The sequence below is a fragment of the Eptesicus fuscus genome, chromosome 7, assembly GCF_027574615.1.
Source record: "Eptesicus fuscus isolate TK198812 chromosome 7, DD_ASM_mEF_20220401, whole genome shotgun sequence".
NCBI lineage: Eukaryota > Metazoa > Chordata > Mammalia > Chiroptera > Vespertilionidae > Eptesicus > Eptesicus fuscus.
In genome coordinates this window covers 33020379-33046632 of record NC_072479.1, presented here as the reverse complement: position 1 = coordinate 33046632, position 26254 = coordinate 33020379, and the positions used below count along the sequence as shown (strand labels likewise).

General features: G+C 34.5%; 1 protein-coding gene across 1 annotated transcript in view; it reads left to right on the top strand.

Annotated features, from left to right (window-relative positions):
- The first annotated feature begins 2121 nt into the window (after positions 1-2121).
- Positions 2122-26254, top strand: part of PTPRQ (protein tyrosine phosphatase receptor type Q) — a 210728-nt gene continuing 186595 nt past the window's right edge. The window contains exons 1-9 of the mRNA XM_054719730.1: positions 2122-2175; positions 2522-2633; positions 3245-3471; positions 6428-6497; positions 9113-9312; positions 10447-10696; positions 12334-12462; positions 17620-17766; positions 24687-24859. Coding sequence (XP_054575705.1) covers positions 2122-2175; positions 2522-2633; positions 3245-3471; positions 6428-6497; positions 9113-9312; positions 10447-10696; positions 12334-12462; positions 17620-17766; positions 24687-24859 — 1362 coding nt within the window. The remainder of the gene's footprint in view (positions 2176-2521; positions 2634-3244; positions 3472-6427; positions 6498-9112; positions 9313-10446; positions 10697-12333; positions 12463-17619; positions 17767-24686; positions 24860-26254) is intronic.

The following is a 26254-nucleotide window of genomic DNA, read 5'->3' as shown; positions in this document are numbered from 1 at the left end:
AGAGAGAGAGAGAGAAATCGATCTATTGCTTCCAGCTCATGCCCTAATTGGGATCAAACCCAATACCCTGACCTGGAATAAAACCCACCACCTTTTGGTGCAAGGGACGACACTCCAACCAACTGAGCCACACAGGCCAGGACTACAATATTTCTAGAGAGTTCTTATAAAACTGTAGTTCTCACTCTGTGGGCAATTTGGAGATGCCGAGAGAATGTCGTGGTGCAAGTTAATTACCGTAATTTATATCAGTTTCAGGTACTAGGGAAGCATTATAAACATTAAAGGAACTTTCAAAGGGAATAAAAAATAATTCTAAAAGTATCTCCCTCCCACCTCCCCCAAAAAGAGAAATTGACTTGTTAAGATTTCTGTTTTATGCAATGTGCCATGATCAGTTTTGTAAGGCAAAGTACATTTAAAAATTATATTCAGCCGAAACCGGTTTGGCTCAGTGGATAGAGCGTCAGCCTGCGGACTCAAGGGTCCCGGGTTCCATTCCGGTCAAGGGCATGTACCTTGGTTGCGGGCACATCCCCAGTGGGGGGCGTGCAAGAGGCAGCTGATCGATGTTTCTCTCTCATCGATGTTTCTAACTCTCTATCCCTCTCTCTTCCTCTCTGTGAAAAATCAATTAAATATAAAAAAAAATAAATAAAAATTATTTTAAAAAATATATTCATTCAAATGGTCTTGGAGGGGGGAGGGCTTTAAAATGGTGTGTGGAATTCAATTATTAATCCCAGACTCCTTTCTTCTGGAAACAGTGTTATATTGGATGTGTATTGGGTATGTTTTTCACATGCTTGTCCTCATAAATTCTCTCCCTCTCATATATTGTTTGTCTGAAATTTGCACTAAAGATAAAGCAGAATGAAAAAAATGAGTCATTGGCAACCAATCAGCAGAACTTAATGTCCCAAACTCCCTTCAAGGAGGTACAGGCAGCATAAGAAAAATTTTGAAAACAGAGGAAACAAAGATAGAAAATTATGGTTGAAATAGCTAGGACCGTTAGGCTAGGTTAAAAACTATCATATTTCCTCTCCCATCTGAAAACTTAGCTTTCCTTTAAAAAGAAACACCTAACTAAATATCAGAATTTTTAACCTTTAAAAAATTTGCCAGGTTTTGGTTATACATTTTTTCCAATTGTCTTCTATTTGGTAAATATCCAGATAAATTGGATAGTTTGTACTTACTTTGCTATAAAGTGATTCAATTTTTCTATTACAGCCAAGCTTAAAAAAAAATCTGGTCCACCAACAGATTTTAGTAAGAAAAAAAAAAAATCCCAGAGACAGATAACCTAAGTCGATATGCTATTTCTGATCATTATACTTAAAAATTAGTTATTGTTAAAGGTTTGATATCCATGCCTAACACCTCCGTATGGCTAGACATAATTTAAAGGGCTCCACGCTTTCCAACAATGTGATTAGTTTGTAACTTGACCCTTAGCCTATTGATTTCCATTTTTTTTTTCTTTGAAGCTTTCGGTGAATAACCATTTGAAAACTCTCATTTTTCAATATCAGAGCCGGAAAAGCCCGAGAAACTCAAAGCCTTCAATATCTCCGCACATTCCTTTTCTCTGCGCTGGAGCCTGCCCTCCGGCCGCGCGGAGGGGTTTCACGTGGATCTGGTTCCTGACAGTGGCTTCGTTACTATCAGAGATCTTGGAGGCGGAGAGTATCAGGTACAGTTTTCATTATCACACTTGCCGAGCCCAAATTGTGTTTATATTTGGTCCTAATAGGACAGTTCTTCATGAAACTCATTCAGCAGGAAAACGTCCTCCTCTGAGAGTTTTCAAAAGCACAAGTGGGAGACAGAAGCACTGTTGCCGAATTGAGGCGTGTAAGTTTCAGCATCAGTGGACTGTTACCTTAGCAACGTCTATACCCTTTTTTTTTTTTTTTTTTTAAGTCTACCCTGAACCTACAGCCATCCATCCAAGGGTTCATGAATAGTTTAACAAAGAAAGGGCAGAGCTATTGAGTAATCCAGGCTCATTAATTGTGTACTTGCCAGGAGGATCTGCCTTTAAATCATTAATGCAGGCACCATTTCTCTCGAGAGCCATCAATGTGATTCCACTGCCTGAAAAATGTAATAACGATGGATATTCTTATCCTACTTTGTTTAGTTTTTGTTGGAACTTCAGAGACACAGGTATTTCGTACACACTCATAAAAACGAGGGCTAAGCAGTGGGCTATAGGTTTGTGACTCTTACATAGTTGTTTCTTGTGACAATGAACTAGCATAGGTGGAAATGCAGATTTGGTGTTCTATAATGCCGTAGGTTCTGTAAGTTTTTTTTTTTGTGTGTGTGTGTGTGAATGGTTATGTGATAGAACACGCTTATATTTTACAATACTGTGAAACGTGATATTTTAAACAGTGCAGCGTTATACAGCAAAGTTGCTTTATTTTTCTGACTGGGATAGATTCATTATCTTAGCTTTCTTGCTTTCCAGGAAGAGTTTTATTGCATTTGTTTGCTTTTGGTGTTCTAGGTTGATGTTTCCAATGCTGTTCCTGGCACTAGGTACGATGTAACTATCTCTTCAATTTCTGCTACAACATACGGCTCACCTGTTAGTAGAACAGTGACAACGAATGTAACGCGTGAGTATGTGCTTCTGTTTGGGGCCAGTATAAATCTATTGGGTGGAAACACTTGTATTAGCAATATGGGCATTATATGCACCAAAGCAGTTTGGTAATTAAAGCAAACTGCAAACTTAAGAAAGTGATCTGTTTAGAACCTTCATTTTACTGGTTCTTTCGTGTCCTTTTCTTTCCAAGACTAAAGGTAACTATTCTATACCTGTTCATGAAATGGATCAGAGACTGTTACTCGTAATATTTAAATAATGGAGAGCCTGAAAATAAACTCACTGTCCTTGCTAAGAAAGAATTATTCAGCTTGTAAGACTTTTTCTTGTTTTCTTAGTTTTGTGTGTAAGACTGGCGCAGGTAAGTTTCTTTTGAAAATAACCTGGCATCAAATGTATATTTGGCATGTAGTATTTAGTAGCATTCCATGTTTTACATTCTTACAAAAGAATGTTTTTGGTATTTCCCAAAGCACTTAATCTTTTTATTTTTCTCTTGGTTCTAAGGAGGATACATTCACATTTAAGAGACCGTTCGTCTTCACAAGTGTACATTTGCAAATACTTTTCTTCCCTATGATGGTGAACATACAATAATTAAACATGATTTTGTTTTAATAGAACCAGGGCCTCCAGTCTTCCTAGCAGGAGAAAGAGTCGGTTCTGCTGGGATTCTTCTCTCTTGGAATACACCCCCTAATCCAAATGGAAGGATTACCTCTTATGTTGTGAAGTATAAGGAAGTTTGTCCATGGATGCAAACAGCATATACACAAGTTAGAGCAAAGCCAGACAGTCTGGAAGTTCTTCTTACTAATCTTAATCCTGGAACAACATATGAAATCAAGGTAATAATTTTTTTTTAACAATTACTTAGTATTAAAATATTCCCTCTATTTTAAAGGTGAAGGAGCTTTTCCCATCTGGTCAAGCCTTTACAGCTGCACAGAAGTGCCTGAGGAATGATCATTTGAATCACGACCTCAGTGCCCATCAGGGCTTTTAAAACAAACAAATGTTATAATCCTCTTTCATTTTTATGTGCATTTATGTAATTTATCTATTTTTAAAAGCATTAGCTTAATGACTTTTTCAAAGAATAAATCAAGTTTAAATTAAATAATTTAGGGTTTATAAGTGAAAATGTTCTACTTTTTAATTAAAATCAAAGTTAGCTTTGTTATTTTTCTCTGAATACTGTTGTATTTGTATGTCTGTTATTGAAAATTTGGATAATGGAATGGGAGTAACTAATGAGCCAGTTTTTCAAAGAACCATGAATTCAGATCAGCTCCATTCACCAATATTTCCTGATAATTTACTGTGTATTTGTGCTAATAAAAATGTTTAATCCTTTACAACATTTAATATGCAACATTTAACATCTTATTTGAAAATGAAATAAAAAAAATAACCTATGAAAAACTATCCTAGTTAGGCCATATCGAAAATGTTTACAATTAAGAGATATCTGTGATATTTCTAGGGAGGTGGTAAAAAGTACAGATGTTTTCTTGTTCTTCTGTACTTCCAACATAACATCAAAATGTTCTTTGATCATTGTAGGTAATTGGATGTTGAGAAAAAATCTGTTAGAGCTGTATAAATATGTGATCAGACATAACTGGGATGACCTTCTAGAATCTAGATGGTTAGAAATGATGGAGAGATTTTGCCTGGAGGGTTTTTCCTACTGGAATTGTGCCTATTTGTGAAATAATAAAAGAAAAATAACAAGAACTGGAGAGCATATACCAAAATTGGGGATCTCACAAATGAGAAAAGTAAAAACAAACTTTTACTGATACTGAGGTCAAAAATCAAAAACTTGTAATGGCAATTTTAGTGCAGAAACGTGGGTTTAAGAATGGGAAACCTTTTCCTAACTGACATCTGAAAATGACATACTACAGATATTTTCTATAAACAGGCACATACTCAGACTAATTTATGTGAAAATATCCTGTTGAAGGTAATAAGTAGAGATTATATTTTAATGTGATAATGAGAAGCTACTAGCCAACTTAGCTCTGCTTAGATCTAGTTTTATGGAGTTTGAATTTTTATTCCTTTGAATTCTCTTATTCTTTTCATCCCACACTTTATAAATCATTGTTGAGTCCTTTACCCTGTGGGGATAAATGTTAGCCATTGCAGAATTCCAAAAGGTATTTGGCATGTTACCTTTGATATCTTCAAAATGTAGGTATCAAATCTATATGATAATGGAAAAATCCTGTTAAGTATATCACATGTGCTATTTCAGAACAATCCTAGGACATAGATACTGTTATGCCCAGAGTTCAGGGTCCCCAATAATCAACCACTAGGGAGCCTTTTCTCCGATGCAAAAGCTAAGAGTCTTTATTCAAACCCGGGTTTGGCTCCCAGCCTCCTCCTGATGCAGCAGTGGGGCCAGAGAGCGAACCCCGGGGGAGCGATGGGTTATAAAGGGTTGGACATTTGGGTGGGCTTAGGGAAGTGACGTGGGTTACAGAGATTGCCTAATTTGGACTGAATCTACTTCTCTACATTCCTATTGGCAGGTTTATGCAACTGTTACATTCTCGCGGTTTTCTAAGAAAAAGGAGTCATATACATAGTTACACAGGATGGAGGGTACAGTACATTTTGTGCTGTCCTGCTCTGCCCTTTCAGATACATTATTATTGCCATTTTAAAGAAAAAGGAAATGTGACTCAGAACAGTTAAGTTAATTGACCAAATCTACTTATCTGGGAATTGGTAGAGGTGCAGTTGAAACCAAGGTTGTCTGACTCTGGTATGGAATTTGGAAGGCCTTGAGTCTTGCTCTCTTTTAATGACACTTTTTCTGCCTATTCTATTTGACTAGCTATCCAAGTCAAAAAGAACTTTTTCTTCTCCTAAATTCTAGAATCCTTAGTGTAAATGATTAATTAGATGTGCTTATTTTATTTTTTATTTTAATTTTTTAATATATTTTATTGCTTTTTTACAGAGAGGAAGGGAGAGGTATAGAGAGTTAGAAACATCGATGAGAGAGAGAAACATCGATCAGCTGTCTCCTGCACACCCCCTACTGGGGATGTGCCTGCAACCAAGGTACATGCTCTTGACCGGAATCAAACCTGGGACCTTTCAGTCCACAGACCGACGCTCTATCCACTGAACCAAACCAGTTAGGGCAAAGATCTGCTTATTTTAAAAAGTGTTTTCCTGAGTGTTTATTTGCCTGATTAAATTGTAAACTCTAAAGCCAGATACCATAGCTATGGTCTTGTATTTGTTACAGAAATAATTGTAGATCTTGCATAGAGTGACTATAGTGGAAAGAGGTTGAACTTTAAAAATAAGGCAAATTTTAGCTGGATTTTGGTTGTGCTACTTATTCCTATATGACTTCAGGCAAGTTATCTGACCTCTCTCAACTAGTTTTCTCATCTATAAATTGTTGACAATAATGCATCATGTTTTGATTATGTGGCTAAAATGAGATTTATAAAAGTTGAAGATTTTCTGGTACATAGAAGTTGCACTTTAAATGGTAATTGTTAGCATAGGCTATAAAACTTGATTATTAATTTTTTCATTAAGAATATGAGAAATCTGTTGAATCAAACTATGCTGCAAATACATCCTTAGGGGAAATGGAAATATGGACAAACTCTGTATATGCCTTACACTTTGGGTGTATTGTAAGGATGAGAGGAAAAGGGTCTTTATCATTTACCAAATAATAAGACAAGTCAAAGTTATATTATTTCAGATTCTGTTTAATTAGAGAGCAAAACCCTTGAACATAACTATTTTGATCTCCTCTAGGTGGCTGCTGAAAACAGTGCTGGCATTGGAGTGTTTAGTGACCCATTTCTCTTCCAAACTGCAGAAAGTGGTAATTTTCCTAAAGCATTTTTTCTACATTAACTTAGTTATGAGTTTTTGTTACTTAATTTGTTGCTAAAATGAATAAAATATTCAATAGCATGACCATTTAATTCTTTTAGAGTCTTCTTAGATAGTTAATTTATTCATTAAAGTATATATTGTCATTTCTGATTATAAAAGCAAGTGTTATCTTAAGAAACTAAAAAAAACCCACAAAAATAAAAAAGCATGAAATGAAAATTATTCATTGCCCTGTTTTACAAAATATCCTGTTCTCATTTTGGTACATTTCTGGCTGGTCTCCTCCCCCCATATATATATTTCTATATAACAGCATATAATGAAGGTAGGCTTGTGCCATTTATGCACATTTATATCCTGCATGTTCCTGTTAAAATCATCATAAGCATTTATATGACATTAAATTTTTAGAAATATTGGATTTTAACAGTTATAATATTATCCATAACATGTAGTCATTACCAAACCAATTTAAACACACCTCTATTGTTCTAGTGGCAGTGAGGAAAAATCTTATTTATTTATTTATTTTAAATCTTTATTGTTGAAATTATTATATATATCTCCTTTTCTCCCCTATTGACCATTTCTAGCCTGCCCATACCCTTTACCCCAGGCTTTCAAACTCTTTTTCTTTTATTATTTTTTTCTTTATTGATTACATTATTACATATGTGTCCTTATCCCCCCTTTGTCCCTCCCCACCCCCACTCATGCCCTCACTCCCCTGGTGTCTGTGTTCATTGGTTAGGCTTATATGCATGCATACAAGTCCTTTGGTTGATCTCTCCTCCTTACCCCCACCCTCTCCTACCTTCCCTCTGAGGTTTGACTGTCTGATCGATGTTTCTCTGTCTCTGGATCTGTTTTTGTTCATCAGTTTATGTTGTTCATTATATTCCATAAATGAGTGAGATCATGTGATACTTATCTTTCTCTGACTGGCTTATTTTGCTTAGCATAATGCTTTCCATTTCCATCCATGCTGTTGCAAATGGTAAGAATGCCTTCTTTTTTACCGCAGCATAGTATTCCATTGTGTAGATGTACCACAGTTTTCTAATCCACTCATCTGCTGATGGGTACTTAGGCTGTTTCCAAATCTTAGCTATTGTAAATTGTGCTGCTATGAACATAAGGGTGGATATATTCTTTCTGATTGGTGTTTCTAGTTTCTTGGGATATATTCCTAGAAGTGGGATCACTGGGTCAAATGGGACTTCCATTTTTAGTTTTTTGAGGAAACTCCATACTGTTCTCCACAGTGGCTGCACCAGTCTGCATTCCCACCAGCAGTGCACGAGGGTTCCTTCTTCTCCACATCCTTGCCAGCACTTGTCATTTGGTGATTTGTTGATGATTGCCATTCTGACAGGTGTGAGATGGTACCTCATTGCAGCTGTCCTTAAGTTTCTTAGTTTGTACTGTTTGTCATATCATTCACATACAGCCCCTCTCCCAAGGCCAAACTTTTTTATAATTTATGTGGCTTTCATTTATAAATCATATTTTGTCATTCTTTTCTACAATGTGCACCTAAATACTATTATTTGGTATCTTAATACTAGGCAACTCTATCACTTATAATGTTTTACCCCAAATGTCTTATTTTGTTTTTATTTCTTTTAATAGTGACTTGTCATGTTTATTCAATATTCTGAAGGATCTTGATTATTTACTCTACTTTGTCAGTTTTGTATAAATTTCCTTGAAATTAATGGGCATAATTTTCTTTCATTCTGCACTTGTTTGTCTCATTCCAATTAAAATAATATACAGATTATTATTATTGCAGATTATGAATAATTGAAACCAAAGTACCATGAATTCTGATGAAAATTAATTTTAAGGGTGTGTGAAACTCAAAATGTAATAATCACAACCAACTGGGTGGTATCCACTTTATGTTAGACACTAGATATTTAGACATTCTAGAAATGCTTTTTGGTGTAATTGGTGGATATTTGTTTTAACTTGCCATTTCTTCATTACCTAGAGAATCTATATAATTCCAAAAGGTTTTGAGAAGAGATTCATATTTCAGTTATTTTTTTGTATATTCACAAACAACTATTAATTGAATTTTTCAGATGTATTTGAAGTAGTTTATCATTAGACTAGAAGCCCGATGCACTAAAATTCGTGCAAGAGTAGGCCTTCCTTCCCCTGGCTGCCAGCACCGACTTCCCTCCGGCACCTGGGACCTGGGCTTCCCTCCTCCAGCCGCCCACAGGCACCCAGGACCCGGGCTGGCTTCCCTCCGCCCCGGCTTTGTCAGGAATGACGTCTGGAAGATGTCTGGTCTCATTAGCATATTATTCTTTTATTATTATAGATGTGTTGATCAAATAGTCTTGAAGTTAAACTTATCTACCCCTTAAACACAACACTATGGGCCTAATTTCTAGTTCTTTATTTTAGGAAGAAGTTAATTAAATGTATTTCAAAACATCTCACCCAAGTAGATTCCCCCTTCCCCAATGTATTACATATTTAGTTTCATATAACATGGGAAATGTAATATCCCAAAATTATATAACTGGCATTCTAAGTTTTATAACATTATTTTTACCTCTCTTGTAATCTCTCTCACTTCCCCAGCTCCAGGAAAAGTGGTAAATCTGACGGTTGAGGCCTTTAACTATTCAGCAGTAAACCTGATTTGGTACTTACCTCGTCAACCAAATGGCAAAATTACCAGTTTCAAGATTAGTGTCAAACATGCAAGAAGTGGGATAGTGGTGAAAGATGTCTCAATCAGAGTAGAGGACATTTTGACTGGGAAATTGCCAGAATGCAATGTAAGTATTATGGAACATTTTCTATGTCTCAAGAATTTTAAATAAATGTATATCTTGAAGTTTCCTGCATCTGGATACTATATATTTTGCCAAGGTATAGCAATTTGATTACTTATAGTATTAGGTCATAGTAACATGTTACACACAGTTGGCTATATTCAAAGTAGAATAAGAGAAGGGTTTGAGAATTCAAGAGTAAAGTGTCAGAATTGCTTAGGGAGCTCAGGAAAGACTCCTGACAGGACTAGCATTTGTGATAGGCCTTGGAGAAAAGATAGGTGGAGATTGTCTGAGAGACACATTTTGCGTGAAGGATACTTTATAAAGCTCTGAAGTAAGAAAGTGTAGGCTATCACTAATAACAAGATGTGACAGGAAGTGAAGGGATGGGCATTGTCAAGGTTAAGTTTGTGGAAGTAGATTTTTGTTGTGCATATCTTTGGTGAAAAATTTGTTATTATTCTAGTCACCAATGGGAAATCCCTAGAAGTACTGTAATAATGCTCTTCTAAAAATAATATTGTTGATCTTTGTGATAATATTGATGGAGAAACAGCCAAACAAAATTCTGTTTTAAATGCTCGGATTTTTACAAGTTTCAAAATCTTCTTTGTAGAATTTGGATATATTCTAATATATACAAACACATACACACACACACATGAACATGCACTCACATACACAACACATGCTTTGTATTTTGAGTGCTTATGAGAAAAAATTATAGTAACAGTAAGAAAGAAACATATTTGAAATTTCACAAACGGGAAAATTTCAACTCTTTGGCTCTTGTACTTTTAACTTGAATTTCAAAAATTCTTACTAATGATTTTGTTATAGTTTTATCTTTGTTTTAAGCCACTTGCAATCCTACTCACAAGAAAGATTAAGGTATAAAGAATGCAATATGTATATTATGCTCTAAAACTATAGGCATAAATGGGTATAATTCTAGGGTATAATCTATCAGATTTTCCCAGAACTTGTATAGGCTAATTTGTTAAAATCTTAACCAATCATACACATATCACAAATTTAATGATAATATTTATAGTATAAAGGAAAAAGAAATAAACTTCTTATGTCTGTGAAGAGACAACACATTTTTCCATTGATATTTATCTTATTCACTAGGAGAATAATGAATCTTTTTTGTGGAGTACAACCAGCCCTTCTCCAACCCTTAGTAGAGGTACGCCTCCAACGCGTACTACATACTCATCGAACACATTGGCACGGAGTAAGATAAGCTCTGTGTGGAAAGAACCTATCAGTTTTGTAGTGACACATTTGAGACCTTATACAACATATCTTTTTGAAGTTTCTGCTGTTACAACGGAAGCAGGTTATATTGATAGTACAATTGTCAGAACACCAGAATCAGGTATGGTTTCTATTTATTTCGGGTTTGTGTGGGGATAAAAGTTAAATTACGAACGAAAGGCCTTTCTTTCTTTCTTTCTTTCTTTCTTTCTTTCTTTCTTTCTTTCTTTCTTTCTTTCTTTCTTTCTTTCTTTCTTTTTTTGATACAGATCTTTTTGTTAAAATATTTCTTCCCTTTCAATACTTTCCTCCCTAATGACAGACAATAGAAATCTTACCTGGAGAATCTTCAATTTCACTTCTCTTTTATAACATAAGCATCTAGAAGCAGAAATATTTGAAAGGATTCTTGAACTAATGACCTTGATTCTAAGATCAGCTTTTATTCTGTGATCTCAGCATTTATTCATAATCATCCCTTCCCTTCTGCATCTTCTATAATCACCTATACCCTTCTCTCACTGATATTGCTATCACCCAATGTAAAGCTATCACCTGCAGTAGCATAAATATCATGCAATTAACATTTCAGTATTAAATAAAAACAGTAGTTAAAAATATACATATTAGTATCCTATTTGCCCTGCAGTTTCCTCATGTGAAAAAAGGAGACTGTAATAGTATGTTTTTTATGGCAGTGGTGTTAGGATTCAATGAGTATAATTAGATATTATTACCACTAAATTCAAAAAGCACATACTATTTCTAGATCTGAAAATATCTATTTAATTATGGTAGTATGGATATATATATGTAAATTTATGTAGATACTGATATAATTCCATACTAAATATATAGTATCAAACATTCAGTTGTGATTGGTAATATTTGAAGTTACTGGAAATTATTGCTGGTAGAGTAATTTCACTAAAGCATAGTATTTTCTTTTCTGGTAACATAGCTGTTAGTTTTTATCATTTCATTACATGTAAGTTTAAATTTTTTAAAATTTTAATAACCATCTTTGAATCATAGCATTTTCTTCTTCTGTATCCTTTACTTCTTCTTATACAATAAAAACAAATTCATGAGGGTCACCCAAAGTAAGATTTAGTAGGCACAAAATTTGTTTTGAAAAAAAAAATTGAAATGTTTCATTTTAACTTAAAGTGTAAAATGTAGAAACATCTATGAAAAATAGACTATTTTAAATTGTCATTATTAATTTTACATGTTACCAGTGTTACATTAGAATCTTCTAACTATAGGCTATAAATATTCTCTCAGAACCAAGTACAAATATTGATACAAAAAGTAAAGATCATTGCCAATAGATTCTGAAGGTTGTTATTTTCTTGACGCTTTTACTTGTATCTACCAGGAGTTGAGTGTATATCAAGCCAGATACAGGCCTGTTGAATGCAATATATATGTACATATACATGTTTCAGGACAGTGTAACTCTACACTGAACTATAAATAAATGAAACTTAGATGCAGCATTAAATAAGACTAGTAATTGTTGCAAATAAGTTGATCTTATGATCCAAATAAGTTGATCTTATGATGTCTTATTCAAATTCAATTTATTCTATTTTTCCTTTTCTTAAGTTAAGAAAACCCTTTGCTATTATTGTGATATTTTATTTTGTTTTTGACTTTATATTTTATTATGTATATTTAATCAGGTAAATTTTAATTTTAAATATATATATATCTGTTCTGTTATTTATTTATTTTCCCCTGTGATTATTTTAGTACCTGAAGGACCACCACAAAACTGTGTAACAGGCAACATTACAGGAAAGTCCTTTTCAATTTCATGTGATCCACCAATGACAGTAACAGGGAAATTTAGTTATAGAGTTGAATTATATGGGCCATCAGGTAAGAGTTCATTGGTTTTATGTTTACCTTTTAGAATAAGAATTATATAAAATATGTTACTGGTATCAATTTTTTAAAAGTATCAGACTCCTTTTAAAAAGACCCTGTAATTGAAGCAAATAATTGAAAAGTAATAAGGAAGATGAGGCTCTTTGAAATTTTTCTTAAAACCATAAATAAGTATAAAGATGGCAAAATACTATCCATGTTCCATATTTGTTGAGGATGAGCTGAACAAAGAGATAACTCCTCAAGAAGAAAAGTGTTAGAGGAGAATTACAGAGAACCCCCCCAAAAAATGTATATATACTTTAACAGCTGATAGCTCAATTTTGAAAATGAAATGTATTTAAATAAACACTGCTTTTATAATTATTCAAAGTGTATGTATACATTTTTTGGGACTCCTTATATGTCTTCATATTTGAACAAGAAGACCTTGAGTTATTCTGATTACAAATATATTTATGAAGAACAATAGTCTTAGATTATACTAACTCAGATTTCTGCTTAGAATACAGACTCCATTTCTAATAGTTGGAGCTCTCTGAAAATAATATGAGCAACTTTATGAGGTGTCAAGTTCTCCATCTTTGTGAACAAGGAGAACTTTGGCATCCATTTGTCACTGATATTTCGAGGGGTTCAAATACTATATTATTGGTAGTTAATTAAATAAAATCTAAAATTGTTTCCTAATTTGAGATCTATGGTTATACAAGAGAAGTTAAATTCAAATAATGAAATAACATGAACTCACATATTATTATTTATTTGGAAGAATGAAAAAAATAGAGTTCCAAATTATTCATTGTGAAACTTTTATGAATCTCATGAATCATATGAGTAACCTTTATTTTTCATTCCTAAATACCCATGCTCTTAAAATTCTGAAATACTTGCAGTTTTTTTAAAAAATGGTAGTCCTTTCTTCTCCTCCCAACCCTTTCTTCTTTCTGAAACACAGAGACAAACACAATACAGAGACATACCTTTTCTGTATGTTTTGGTATTATTTTGCAAAACAGTGACAAGGTAATCTTTCATCTGTAAAGCTGATAAATCAAGTAAGATGCATTTAGTAACTATTGCATTTAACAACATGGAGGTCATTAACAATCTTGGAAAGAACAGTTATGATGAAGTATGGGGATAAATGACTGATTGGGATGGATTCAAGAGAATGGGAGAACATTGTAGTAGTAGATAACAGACAGTTCTTGAGTTTTGCTGCAAAGTGAAGCAATGAAAGGATGCAGAGCGTGAGGATGGGGGTAAGCAGAGCTAACAGGGTTTTTCCCCCAGAAAGAACAAATAATTCTTGTCTGTTGTCTGATGTGAATGAAGAAAGAAACAAAAACGTAATGATATAAGAAAGGCAAGAATTATTGAGAAGATGTTTTTGTGTAGGCAGAAGTTGAGATCTTTTGCTTAAATGTAGGGATTGGTTTGAGATAAGAATACAGATGGTTTGTCCATAGTGACAGACTGTAAGGCAGAATATTTGAGTACAGAGGCTGGCAAACAGGTAATTTTGTTGCTGGGAGTCTGTGGCAGATCTTTTCTGATTGATTTAATTTTTTTAATGGAATGAGAAGCAAGACTATCAACTGTGAGTGATGATGGAGCAGACAGACCTTTGAACTCGGAGGAGGGAATAGAAAGTATAAAATAATCATGTAGAAGAACAGAGAGAGTGATAGGACTAGGAATTAAGTAAGGTGCTAGGCACCATTACGGTCTCATTTGAGATGTGGTAATGAATGAAGTGATACCAGTCAGAGTGGATTGTGTTTTTCTCCAGCTCCCTTCAACAAGAGAAGGGCAAGGGAATTGAAGACTTACGTCAGGCAGTGATTATAATTGACAGTGACATTGAGGAAATCAAGAGGTGAAGGACCAAACAAAATAAAATAGAAGAAGTGGTAAGATAAATGGATTGGAGGTCTCAGTGGACTCAAAGAATTGTTGTTTCAGGGTTCTAGAGTAAGTGAATAGGAGATAAGAAAGAGTGATCAGAGAGTTGAATGAAATTGAGATTATGGAGGATTTGCAGTTATTGGTAATAGCGATAACCAAGTTATGACCATGAGAGAGTGACTGAGATAGAGTGCAGGACTAGATTATTAAAAAAGAGCTCAAGGTAGTTTAAGGATTATCTCTAGGAATAGTGAAATCACCACACAGTAAGATGGTAGCATTGAAGAAAGTGACATTGAAGTAGTAGGTACTCTATCCAGAATGAGAGGGACTGGCCCTGGGGTTAGAAGATCACTACAACAATGAGGGCCAGTGGATGTCATTTTAACATCACATTTAAAACTGTAGGCTTTTGTAAGGAGGGAGCTAGAATGGCCTATGACAGGGTAATGAGGAACATGGAAAACACTTACCACACCTGAAGGGCTAATCATGTCATAAGGGCTCTGGGGAAAAATAGACTACCACTATTGGGAAGGCTGAAGGGAACAGAAGTGGCCCTTAGAGGGGACAGTCAGGTTTCAACTATAGCAAGAAGGTGAAAGAACTATTTAGTGAAAAAGTTCAGGTTTTAAGGAATTTTGATGCTGGACTACTTAAGGAATTTTTCTCAGAAGCTAAATTAGAAATGTTTTCTAAATAAAATTTTCTATAGATGAAAATGAGAATATTTAGCATTTTAATTGACTAAATTTGAATATAAAATGTCACTGATTTTTTAAAATAAATCTTTATTGTGGAAAATATTACATATGTCCGCTTTTTTCCCCCCATTGCCCTCTCCCACCCCCAAGCCTTCACCACCCACTGTCTGTGTCCTTGGGTTATGCATATAAGCATATGAGTTCATTGGTTGATCTGTTCCCCCTTTCCACCCTCCCCTGCCTTCCTTCTGAGATTTGACAGTCTGTTCAATGTTTCTATGTCTCTGGGTCTATTTTTGTTTATCAGTTTATGTTGGTCATTAGATTCCACATATGAATGAGATCATGTGATACTTATCTTTCTCTGATTGGCTTATTTTGCTTAGCATAATGCTCTCTAGGTCCAAATGGTAGGAGTTCCTTCTTTTTTATAGCTGCATAGTATTCCATTGTGTAGATGTACCATAGTTTTTAATCCACTCATCTGCTGATGGGCACTTAGGTTGTTTCCAAATCTTAGCTATTATAAATTGTGCTGCTATGAACATAGGGGTGCATATATCCTTTCTGATGGGTGCTTCTGAGTTCTTGGGATATATTCCTAGAAGTGGGATCACTGGGTCAAATGGCAGTTCCATTTTTAACTTTTTGAGGAAACTCCATACTGTTTTCCACAGTGGCTGCACCAGTTTGCATTTCCACCAGCAGTGCACGAGGGTTCCTTTTTCTCTACATCCTTGCCAACAATTGTCATTTGTTGATTTGTTAATGATAGCCATTCTGACAGGTGGTACCTCATTGTCATTTTGATTTGCATCTCTGGGATGATCAGTGACTTTGAGCACTTTTTCATATGCCTTTGGCCTTCTGCATGTCCATTTTGGAGACATTGAGGTCCTTTGCCCACTTTTTAATTGGGTTGTTTATCTTCCTTTGGTTAAGTTGTATGAGTTCCCTGTTTTGTAGGTTAACCCTTTATTGGATGTATCATTGGCAAATATGTTCTCCTATGGAGTGGGCACTCTTGTTATTTTATTGTTTTTTTGTTTTTTTTTTTTTTTGCTGTGCAGAAGCTCTTTATTTTGATGTAGTCCCATTTGCTTATTTTCTCCTTAATTACCATTGTCCTAGGAGCTGTATCAGTAAACATATTGCTATGAGAGATGTCTGAGATTTTGCTGCCAATGGTTTCTTCAAGGATTTTTATGGTTTCACATCTTACATTTAAGTCTTTTATTTATTTTGAGTTTATTTTTGTGTATGGTGGTCTAATTTCTTTTCTTTTTTTTATGTATCTGCCCAACTTTTCCAACACCATTTATTGAAGAGAGAAGAGAGACTGTCTTGGCTCCATTGTATGTTCTTGCCTCCTTTGTCAAATATTAAATGAGCATAATGACTCAGGTTGATTTCTGAGTTCTCTGTTCTGTTCCATTGGCCTATTTGCCTGTTTTTGTACTAGTACCAGGTTGTTTTAAATACAATGGCTTTGTAGTACAACTTGAAATCTGGTATTGTACTACCAGATTTGTTTTTCTTTCTCAAGATTGCTGAAACTATTCAGAGTCTTTTTTGATTCCATATAAATTTTTGGAGAATTTGTTCTAGCTCTGTGAAATATGCTGTTGGTATTATAATAGGGATTGCACTGAATCTGTAGATTGCCTTGTGTAGTATTGACATTTTAATGATGTTGATTCTACCAATCCATGAGCATGGTATATTCTTCTACTTGCATATATCTTCCTCTATTTCTTTTTCCAAATACAGTTCTTTTACCTCCTTGATTAAGTTTATTCCTAAGTATCTAATTTTTTTTGTTGTTGCAATGGTAAATGGGGTTGTTTGTTTTCCCTTTCTGAGAGTTCATTATTGGTGTATAAAAATGCCATAGATTTCTTATTAATTTTATATTCTGCTACGTTGCCAAATTCATTTATTAAATCTAGTAGTTCTAATGTGTTCCTTTAAAATGTATTAAAAAATAACATTGGAATTGAACAGGACTTTATAATTTAATAAAAGTCATTTTAAACACTGCATGATTTTCATGTTATTTTTGTTATTTTAATTAAATCAATATCAATGCACTATTAAGCTCTATATTTAAAATATATTTAAACGTTATAGTGCCCTGGCCAGTATGCTCAGTGCTTAGAGTGTTGCCCATGCATGGAAAGGTCACGGGTTTGATTCCCAGTCTAGGACATGTAGCTGGGCTGCAGGTTTGATCCAGGCCACAGTTTGGGCACGTGTGGGAGGCAACCAATTGATGTGCCTCTCTCACATCATGTTTTTTTTTTTTTTTTCTCTCTCTCTCTCTCCCAACCCCCTTTCCTCTCTCTCTTCCATTCTCTCTAAAAAAAATCAATTGGAAAAAAATCCTCTGGTGAGGATTAACAACAAAAATAAATTGTATTAAAAAACAATGCACAAGTTAGTACTTTAAATGTACTATATCCTTATATGTGAGAATGATTACATGTTTGATGAGAAAATAATCCACAGGTATATTTTTTTTGCTTTTTTTCAGGTCGGATTTGGGATAACAGCACAAAAGACCTTAAGTTTGCATTCACTAACCTAACACCGTTTACAATGTATGATGTATATGTTGCTGCAGAAACCAGTGCAGGGATTGGACCCAAATCAAATATTTCAATTTTCACTCCCCCAGAAGGTAAGAACACCTCCTTTAGTGTATTAATTAGATGTTTTTGCTCTGCTTGTGAATTTTATTGCATTGGTTAAACATTATATTAGAAGCTATTTGGCTTATATAGGGTTTCCCAAGAGATGTACACCCACGCTTTGAATAATTATAAAATAAGTGTTTATTAAAATACATTTCATTTTCAAAATTGAGCTATCAGCTGTTAAAGTGTGTATACATTTTTTGGACACCCCATATGTACTTAATTCATGTTATTTCTTTATCAGGTGACTACCTAGTACATTCTAAACATACATAACTCAGAACATTAAACCCATAGCTTACTTCATAATAAGAGGTTAGGAAACACTACATGCAGTAACAGACCTGCTAGAGGTTCACAGTGAATATTGGCAAAACCTCAAGAAATCTTAAGCAAATACATTTAACAGTGTTTAACTCACATTATTTGATGTAGAATATATATTTCTTCACAGATTAATGTTCAGAGGAATCTATATCTCCAACGCCTATAACAAATATGTTTATAATGAAGAGGATATTTTAAGCAAGTAAGGAATCCTAGAGGGTGCATAATACTAATTTACAAGCATATACTGAAATTATTAAAACAATATTTCTCCTAAAGAAACACTTTTATTTGTATCTCGTAAACATCACAGTTTTAGGTAAAATATAGTGTTAAAAAATTTTTACCATACTCTTTTATAGCATTTTTTTGGCCTACACCAAACTTGCTAAATGTCTTTATTTCTATTTAGGGATTGTATAATTAAAAAGAACACAATAATTTTTTCACAATCACATTAACATTTTAAAAGTTTCACATATTTTCTTTGTGTGAAAGATAAGATACAGTAACATAAATTAAATATATTCATGTGTGAACATACATGGGCATGCATACACCACACACACACACACACACACACACACACACACACACACACACACACACACGATTGGGCATGAATTCATCAGAAATATATCCATTCAAGTATTTGACCATTAGAGGGCAGCAACCATTAGGGAATTTTGTACTTCCCTTCAAAAAACAGTAAAACGATGATATTTTATTGTTTAAAGAACATACAAATTATGTTTTATATCACTTTCAAATGAAAATGCTAACGCATATATGGTTTCAATACACAGATTAAGAAAGAGATGCATACACATAAGCAAAATGTTCTCATTTTTTTCTATTAAATTTTTTCCTTCGTGTTTCTATTAGAAGAGTTTTGGCTTTATATGTCTTCTCCACTAGACATTAATTTTTCCTGGTCTCCAACTAAAAACTGCTCTTAAGCATTTCCAAGAAAACAGGACAGATTTATGGATAGCTGTCAAGCACAGCAGAGCTCCCTGGCCCGCATCACACCAGAGTGCTTGAGTTTGATTGCAATAGCATTTTCTCAACCAAGCTAATTGACCAGCTAATTTCTCTTCTTATGTTATACAGTTAAATAAATTAAAAACTTTTGTCTTCTTTCAAGTCAAACCAATTTTGGTGCTTCTGAATCCAGAATTTAAGATTGTTTTATTGTCATCATTCTTGGCCTACAGTATTTGACAAAAACAGAGAAATAGAAAATATTGCCACATACAATCCCGTGTTTTTTATTTTGAATATCATGTAAACATTCATTTCCCTTTTTATTTCTGCATTTTTGTTCACAAAATAATAAGTATAATTTTAGGGACATTGTTCAATATATTTCACATGAGTTATTTTTCAGACCAAATTATTTTCAATAGATGGCTCTATTTGCCCTGTGTAGCAATCAGTTTTATTTTTGTTTCTTTTTAAAATATATTTTATTGATTTTTTACAGAGAGGAAGGGAGAGGGATAGAGAGTTAGAAACATCGATGAGAGAGAAACATTGATCAGCTGCTTCCTGCACACCCCCTTCTGGGGATGTGCCTGCAACTAAGGTACTTGCCCTTGACCGGAATCGAACCTGGGACCCTTTAGTCTGCAGGCCGATGCTCTATCCACTGAGCCAAACCAGTCAGGGCTGTAGCAAGCAGTTTACCCTGAGTTTCATCATACTATCTTCTTAGGCTACTCACCATATAGACCACATCCGTTTGGATCTCAGGAGGGCCCATTGACAACAGGTGAACTCCAGTAAGGGCAGGAATGACATGGTTCTTAACTTCTGCACGCCAGCCTTCCTCCATGGAGTTCTTGGGGATAGTTCAACCTTAGGGAGGGCTTCACTGGAATACTCTGTCTAATGCAGTGAATGTAGCTTTCTACTTCTGACAACACTAATGAATCATGGTCCCACTAATTAAGCTTTGTAATACAGGAATCTTTAAACTATATGAGAATACTCTAATAACTCATAAGAACTATATTCTTTCAATTAAAATCGATCTCTCAATTTTAGATGATCTTTTTCATGTATTGATACAACAGAGAATAGATTTTAAAGTTACTCACTTTATTTTCTTAATTAAAGTTACTCTATTTTCTTTTCCTTATTTAAAAGTAGGTTATAGTCTATTTAAAAATTCATTAGGACGAACTTTAAAAAAAAATCTTTATTGTTGAAAGTATTACATATGCCCCCTTTTCCCCCCCGCATTGATCCCTTCTAGCCCGCCTCCTGCCCCCCACCCCAGGCCTTCAGCACTCTATTGTCTGTGTCCATGGATTATGTATATATGCATGCAAGTCCTTTGGTTGATCACTTCCCACCCACCACCCTCCCAAGACTTCCCTATGAGATTCCTCAGTCTGTTCATTAGGACAAATTTTTAAAACAACTGGGGCTTTAACAAATCTCCAGATATTCATAGAAAAATGTTGAATTTACCCTTACAGAAAATAATATCTGCAATTACATTGCAATGGGGCTGATTTCATTAACACTGAGAATATTATGGTCTACAGTATATTTTGATTATCAAAGAAAAACCAGCCCTGACGGGTTTGGCTCAGTGGATAGAACGACGGCCTAAAGACTGAAAGGTCCCAGGTTCGATTCCGGTCAAGGGCATGTACCTTGGTTGCGGGCACATCCCCAGTAGGAGGTGTGCAGGAGGCAGCTGATCGATGTTTCTTTCTCATTGATGCTTCTAACTCTCTATCCCTCTCCCTTCCTCTCTGTAAAAAATCAATAAAATATATTTAAAAAATCAATGTCATGTTGTTATAGCAGTGGTACTATATATTTCATAAGACTTCTATATTTGCTTAATATTTTACTGAACAGATTTTTACATAAGAATGAAAAAGATGATTTTGGGGAAAAAATTGGTAACTTAATAATCTCCAATGCTACAAAATCATGAGTCATGAGTTACCCAACTAAGAGACAGGAAAATGAGATGGTGCTCTTGAATATAGACAACAGCATTTTCTTATTATTTGTATGAGGCTGAAAAAACCTTAAGTGCCCTGGCCGGTGTTGCTAAATGGTTATAGCCTCTGTCTGTACTGCAGGTTTGATTCCTGGTCAAGGGCACGTATCTGGGTTGCAGGTCAGGAGGCATGTGGAAGGCAACCAATCAATGTATCTCTTTCACGTCAATGTTTCTCTTTCCCTCTCCCTCCCTTGTATTCTCTCTCTAAAATAAAAAAAAATAATAATAAAAAAATAAAATACCGTCGGGCAAGGATTAAAACAACAAAAACAAATCTTAAGTAAACTTTGTTGCTTCAATATCACCTAATAACTTTTGTATAGCTAGTGTCACATGTTTTGTAATGAGTTTAACATCATATAAAGCAAAGTATTGGAAGCCATATTTACTTCCCCATAAATAGCTGTAGAAGTGAAGACTTTTGTTTTCAGTGATTTCAACTTGCTACTTTCTGCAAATGGTAATAAAATTTTTAGTAGGGAAATCACTGAGAGGCTGTCAACTTTGTTTTTCAGGATTTCCAGTGACATTTAGTTTTCAATAGGTTTTTTTCCCCACAATGTATTTCTGATGGAAATTTAATTTGCTCCATAATGGTAGAAATTATTTTAATGTATTTTCTTTACCCAGTGTCATTTGTCTCTATTTTGTTTTTTCTAATAGTTTTTTATTTGAAAACTTAAGATCATTTGGAATATTTTTTACCAACCATAGATCAACTCTGTTTCTCATTTATTAGCAAAACTTATAGATGTATTGACTTGAGTTTTATAAAGTCCCTGCAGACAATACAATAACTAATTGCCTTGTGTGTTTGATTTTCTTTAGTTAATTTGGTATCAATATTAAAGGAGCTTGATCTAATCCACACTTCTCTGGTTTCCCTATAAGAATTTGTGGTATAACAGATCAAATATCTTTCTGAAGATAAGATACAATGCTGTCTACTTCATTTCCTTTATCCCCTAGCTCCGTGGTCAGCAAACTGAGGCTCGAGAGCCACACGCGGCTCTTTGGCCCTTTGAGTGTGGCTCTTACACAAAATACCACGGCCTGGGCGAGTCTATTTTGAAGAAATGGCGTTAGAAGAAGTTTAAGTTTAAAAAATTTGGCTCTCAAAAGAAATTTCAATCGTTGTACTGTTAATATTTGGCTCTGTTGACTAATGAGTTTGCCGACCACTGCCCTAGTTTTTTCTTCTTTTATAAGAAAAAAGAAAGATAGGTATGCAGTCATTCTTATACAAGTTTGGGGTACATTTTTAAGGTAATATAGAACCATTTAATTTTTACTTGAATCATAATTTTAGGCATTAGTATCATGGGGCAATACTTACTAAGTTATATTAAAACATCTTCTAAATTAGAAAATGAAGAAATTATCTGCTACTATTCTAAGTTGGCTAACTAAAAGACAGCAAACTATGTACTGGGTAGTTTGTGGTATCCTACTACATTAATGTGTTACATCAAATGGAACTAATTGTTACATCAAATTTCACTTATTTTCTAGGAGGCAGGGTTTAGCTGCCTGATTAATCTGATTAATGCAATCATTAAATTGGCTTCTTAAATTGAGATTCCACTATGTGAGTTCAAATTAAATAAAAAAATGACCTATCTCTTCTATGAATATGTTATGCCATACTGGCCAAGGTTGTATCTACATAGGGATGCCAAAATACAATATGGAAGAAAGGTGAAATGGCAACATTGCTAATTAAATGGCCGAGTTGTTTCCACACTACTCAGTCAATTGGAAAGTTTCTCCACCCTTGAAAAATATGTGTTGGTAAATATGATAATAAAAACATAAGCTCTGGAAACAATATCTGTTAATGAAATAAAACCTGTACAAGAGGTGACCTGTGCAAAATGTTTTATCTATCTTATTTCTCCCTCTGTCTCCAGGTGCCCAGAGCAGTGTGACTATATGAGTGCTCTGTTGAGTGATGAATGAATGAATCAATGATTGTGGGATCTTAGAACTCTTCCTCCATCCTTCAAAGGACAGCTTTCTCTTGAGATTAGAACTCCTGTGGGGATCAATCTAAAGAGTTATCCTTCTATTTAGAGATATACCAAAATGTTTTTAGAATAGAAGATTCAAAAGATTAGCAAATTACAGATGTATAGCCATGTTATGTTTATCTCCCAGTTTTGAGCTCTGATTTTACCCTCGCTGGACACTAGAATCTTGCCTGCAATAATCAAATAATATGCTCTTTGGCCAGAATGACTTATTCATCCATCTAGCCATTAACTATTCAAAAAAAAGTATAGAAATATTTATATTATTACAATATCTAGAGAACTTTTTAAATGGTTATGTCATAGAGATAAAGAAAACACTCTTAATTACTGGATGGAACCTCCATACAGTTTCTTTCATGATTAATTTAAGCATGATTCTATCCACTAATTATAAATAATATTTATGGAAGTTGTGACATTAATTTTTAATTTCTTTATGTTATCTTAAAAGGAACAGAGTAATTTTCCATTTATATTATACCCTCCTTCCTCCCCCCCCACCCCCCGGGCTTTAAGGTGTCTCTCTTCTAAGTGAAATTTGCTAAATCTTTACTAATGTGAAATACCTCGACTTAGGAAAATCAATTTAATATGTTACCACATCCTGATTATAAAGGACATTATTTTTCTGACATTTTTTCTTTCTTGAACCAACATTTTATAAATTCTCTTGAATCATTTGTTCCTTACAGAAACCTTACATAGTAATAGGAATTATATAATTACACCAATTTTATAGATAAGGAAACTGGGGATGGAGGGGTGAATTGGCTATTTGTAACCACACATTGAGCTATATGAAAAATGTGGACAAAAGCCCAGGGCAGTTTGTCCTTGATCCATTACTCCTTTGCACTGGAGGTTTCCTCGATGTCGCTTTTGGTGACTTTATACCTAGAACTTGTTTAAGCATTTGGTGCTTTGTCATAAACCAGTTAGTTTGTCCCTGTTTTTCTTTACTGAAATATGTAAGGGTGCCTGAAATTTGAGACTCATGTAATTAATTTATAAAATCAGCAGATAAAAATCAATCAACTCTTCAAACAATCTTATGTAATAAATTAAATGATAGCCTAATTGAATTTACCAACTACATTTTATTGTATTCCAAGTCTTCTAGATATTGTTTTTTGATATGTTGTTATAATTTGTATAAAGCCTTCAAGGTTTCTACTATGCTGCATTAATCATCCAGAAACAGCTTCTTCTGGGAAGTTATTTTTTATTAATGTAATTATTGGAACAAATATTATAACATTTTGATTTGGGGAAATTATTCCACGTTATCATTTCTTATTTTCATTTTTGAGAACAATGTGTAGAAATTTAACTTTAAATACGGATGTATTTAAAGATTCTTATACATACTTAATTATTGATAAATTAATAATTGTTTTAGTTTGTTTTCTAGAAGAATTTCTTATAGATCTTAAATCATTAAGAATTTGGAAAATTTTTAAAAGTTTTAAAATGTATTTTAAAATTTCCACCTCCTTATTTTTATTTATATTTGTAGTTCCAGGTGCAGTATTTGATTTACAGCTTGCAGAAGTAGAAGCCACACAAATAAGAATTACTTGGAAGAAACCACGACAATCAAATGGAATCATTAACCAATACCGAGTGAAAGTGCTAGTTTCAGAGACCGGAGTAATTTTGGAAAATACTTTGCTCACGGGAAAAGATGAGGTACTGCCTTTTATTTTATATCTTGTGAGCCCTTTCTGCGTGGTCCTGGCACATGATAACTTGGAAGGTTTTCAGTCACTCACACAAAATACTTGACAAGCTTTATAGTAGAATGTGAAGTAAATTTGGGCCTTGTTGATAATCTAGTTGGATCATATTTCATTTTAAGACAGATATTATTAGTGAAATGTTATTATTCTCTTTCAGCATATGAAAAATGTTAATTGAGCAATTAAGTAGGCAAAAGGTCCTTTCATATGTGAATATTATTATGGTAATTCAGTTAATGAATTGTTTCAAAACTCCTATTATAGTTTAAATAATCCTACTAAGGTTGTGCTTGCAATGGGAACAACAAAAGGTACAGTCATTTTAGTAGCTATTATTGACAAATGATTTTGTCTGTTTAGCCTTAGGAGAGTATATTTCTCAGAGCTGCCTTATATTGAGCAAGTACATTTTATTAAATAAATCAAATCTTACCTAATAATAGAGAAACATGTAAATTGACCATACCTCCACTATGCCCACAGCCAATCAGAGTGAGTATGCAAATTAACCCAACAAAGATGGCAGTTAATTTGCATACATACCTGGGTCCCGGGAACCTCCTCGGCACCCAGGTCACTCCCAGCCGGCCATCGGAGGGGCTGGGGGGCCTCCTTCCCAAGCCTAAAGCCTCAGGCAGAGGCTTTAGGCTTGGGAAGGGGCTGAGCCTGTGATCGGAGGGAAGGGGAAAAAATCAATGGAAACATATCCTCAGGTGAGGACAAAAAGACAAATAAAGAAAGAAATGTCATATCCTATGAAAGACACATCTTGAAAATGCCTAAAGAAAGTTGTCATTTTTTCATGGTGAAGGGACTGGAGTTCATGTTGATGAAAATACCTTGGCGGCTGTGGTGACTGGCAGTGGCTGCAGCAGTGGGTAGCCCGGTCACCTTCCGCAAAGGGAGGCCAGACTGCAGCTTAAGTCCGCTCCCAATGGGGAGCTGGCCTAAGCCATCAGTAGGACATCCCCTGATGGCTCCCAGTATGTGAGAGGGGGCAGGCTGGGCTGAGGGACCCCTCCCAAGTGCACAAATTTTATGCACCGGGCCCCTAGTAACTAAATAAAAGAAATTAAATCATATTATATATATAAAATAAGAGGACAATATTTTTGCTTCTGGCCACCCTGGAAGTCTTGCTTTTTGCCTTTGTTTCTGTTAGGAAGCACAAGCAGCCCTGACTTTCCTTCACTGATTTTATTCACCTTGTCCAGCCAGCTCTTCACTGTGAGGGCCCCTAAGCCTGTAGACTTGTCAAATCCAGATTTTTTTTTTAATTGAAATTATTGGGGTGACATTGGTTTGCAAAACCATACAGGTTTCAAGTGTACAACTCAGTCAAATA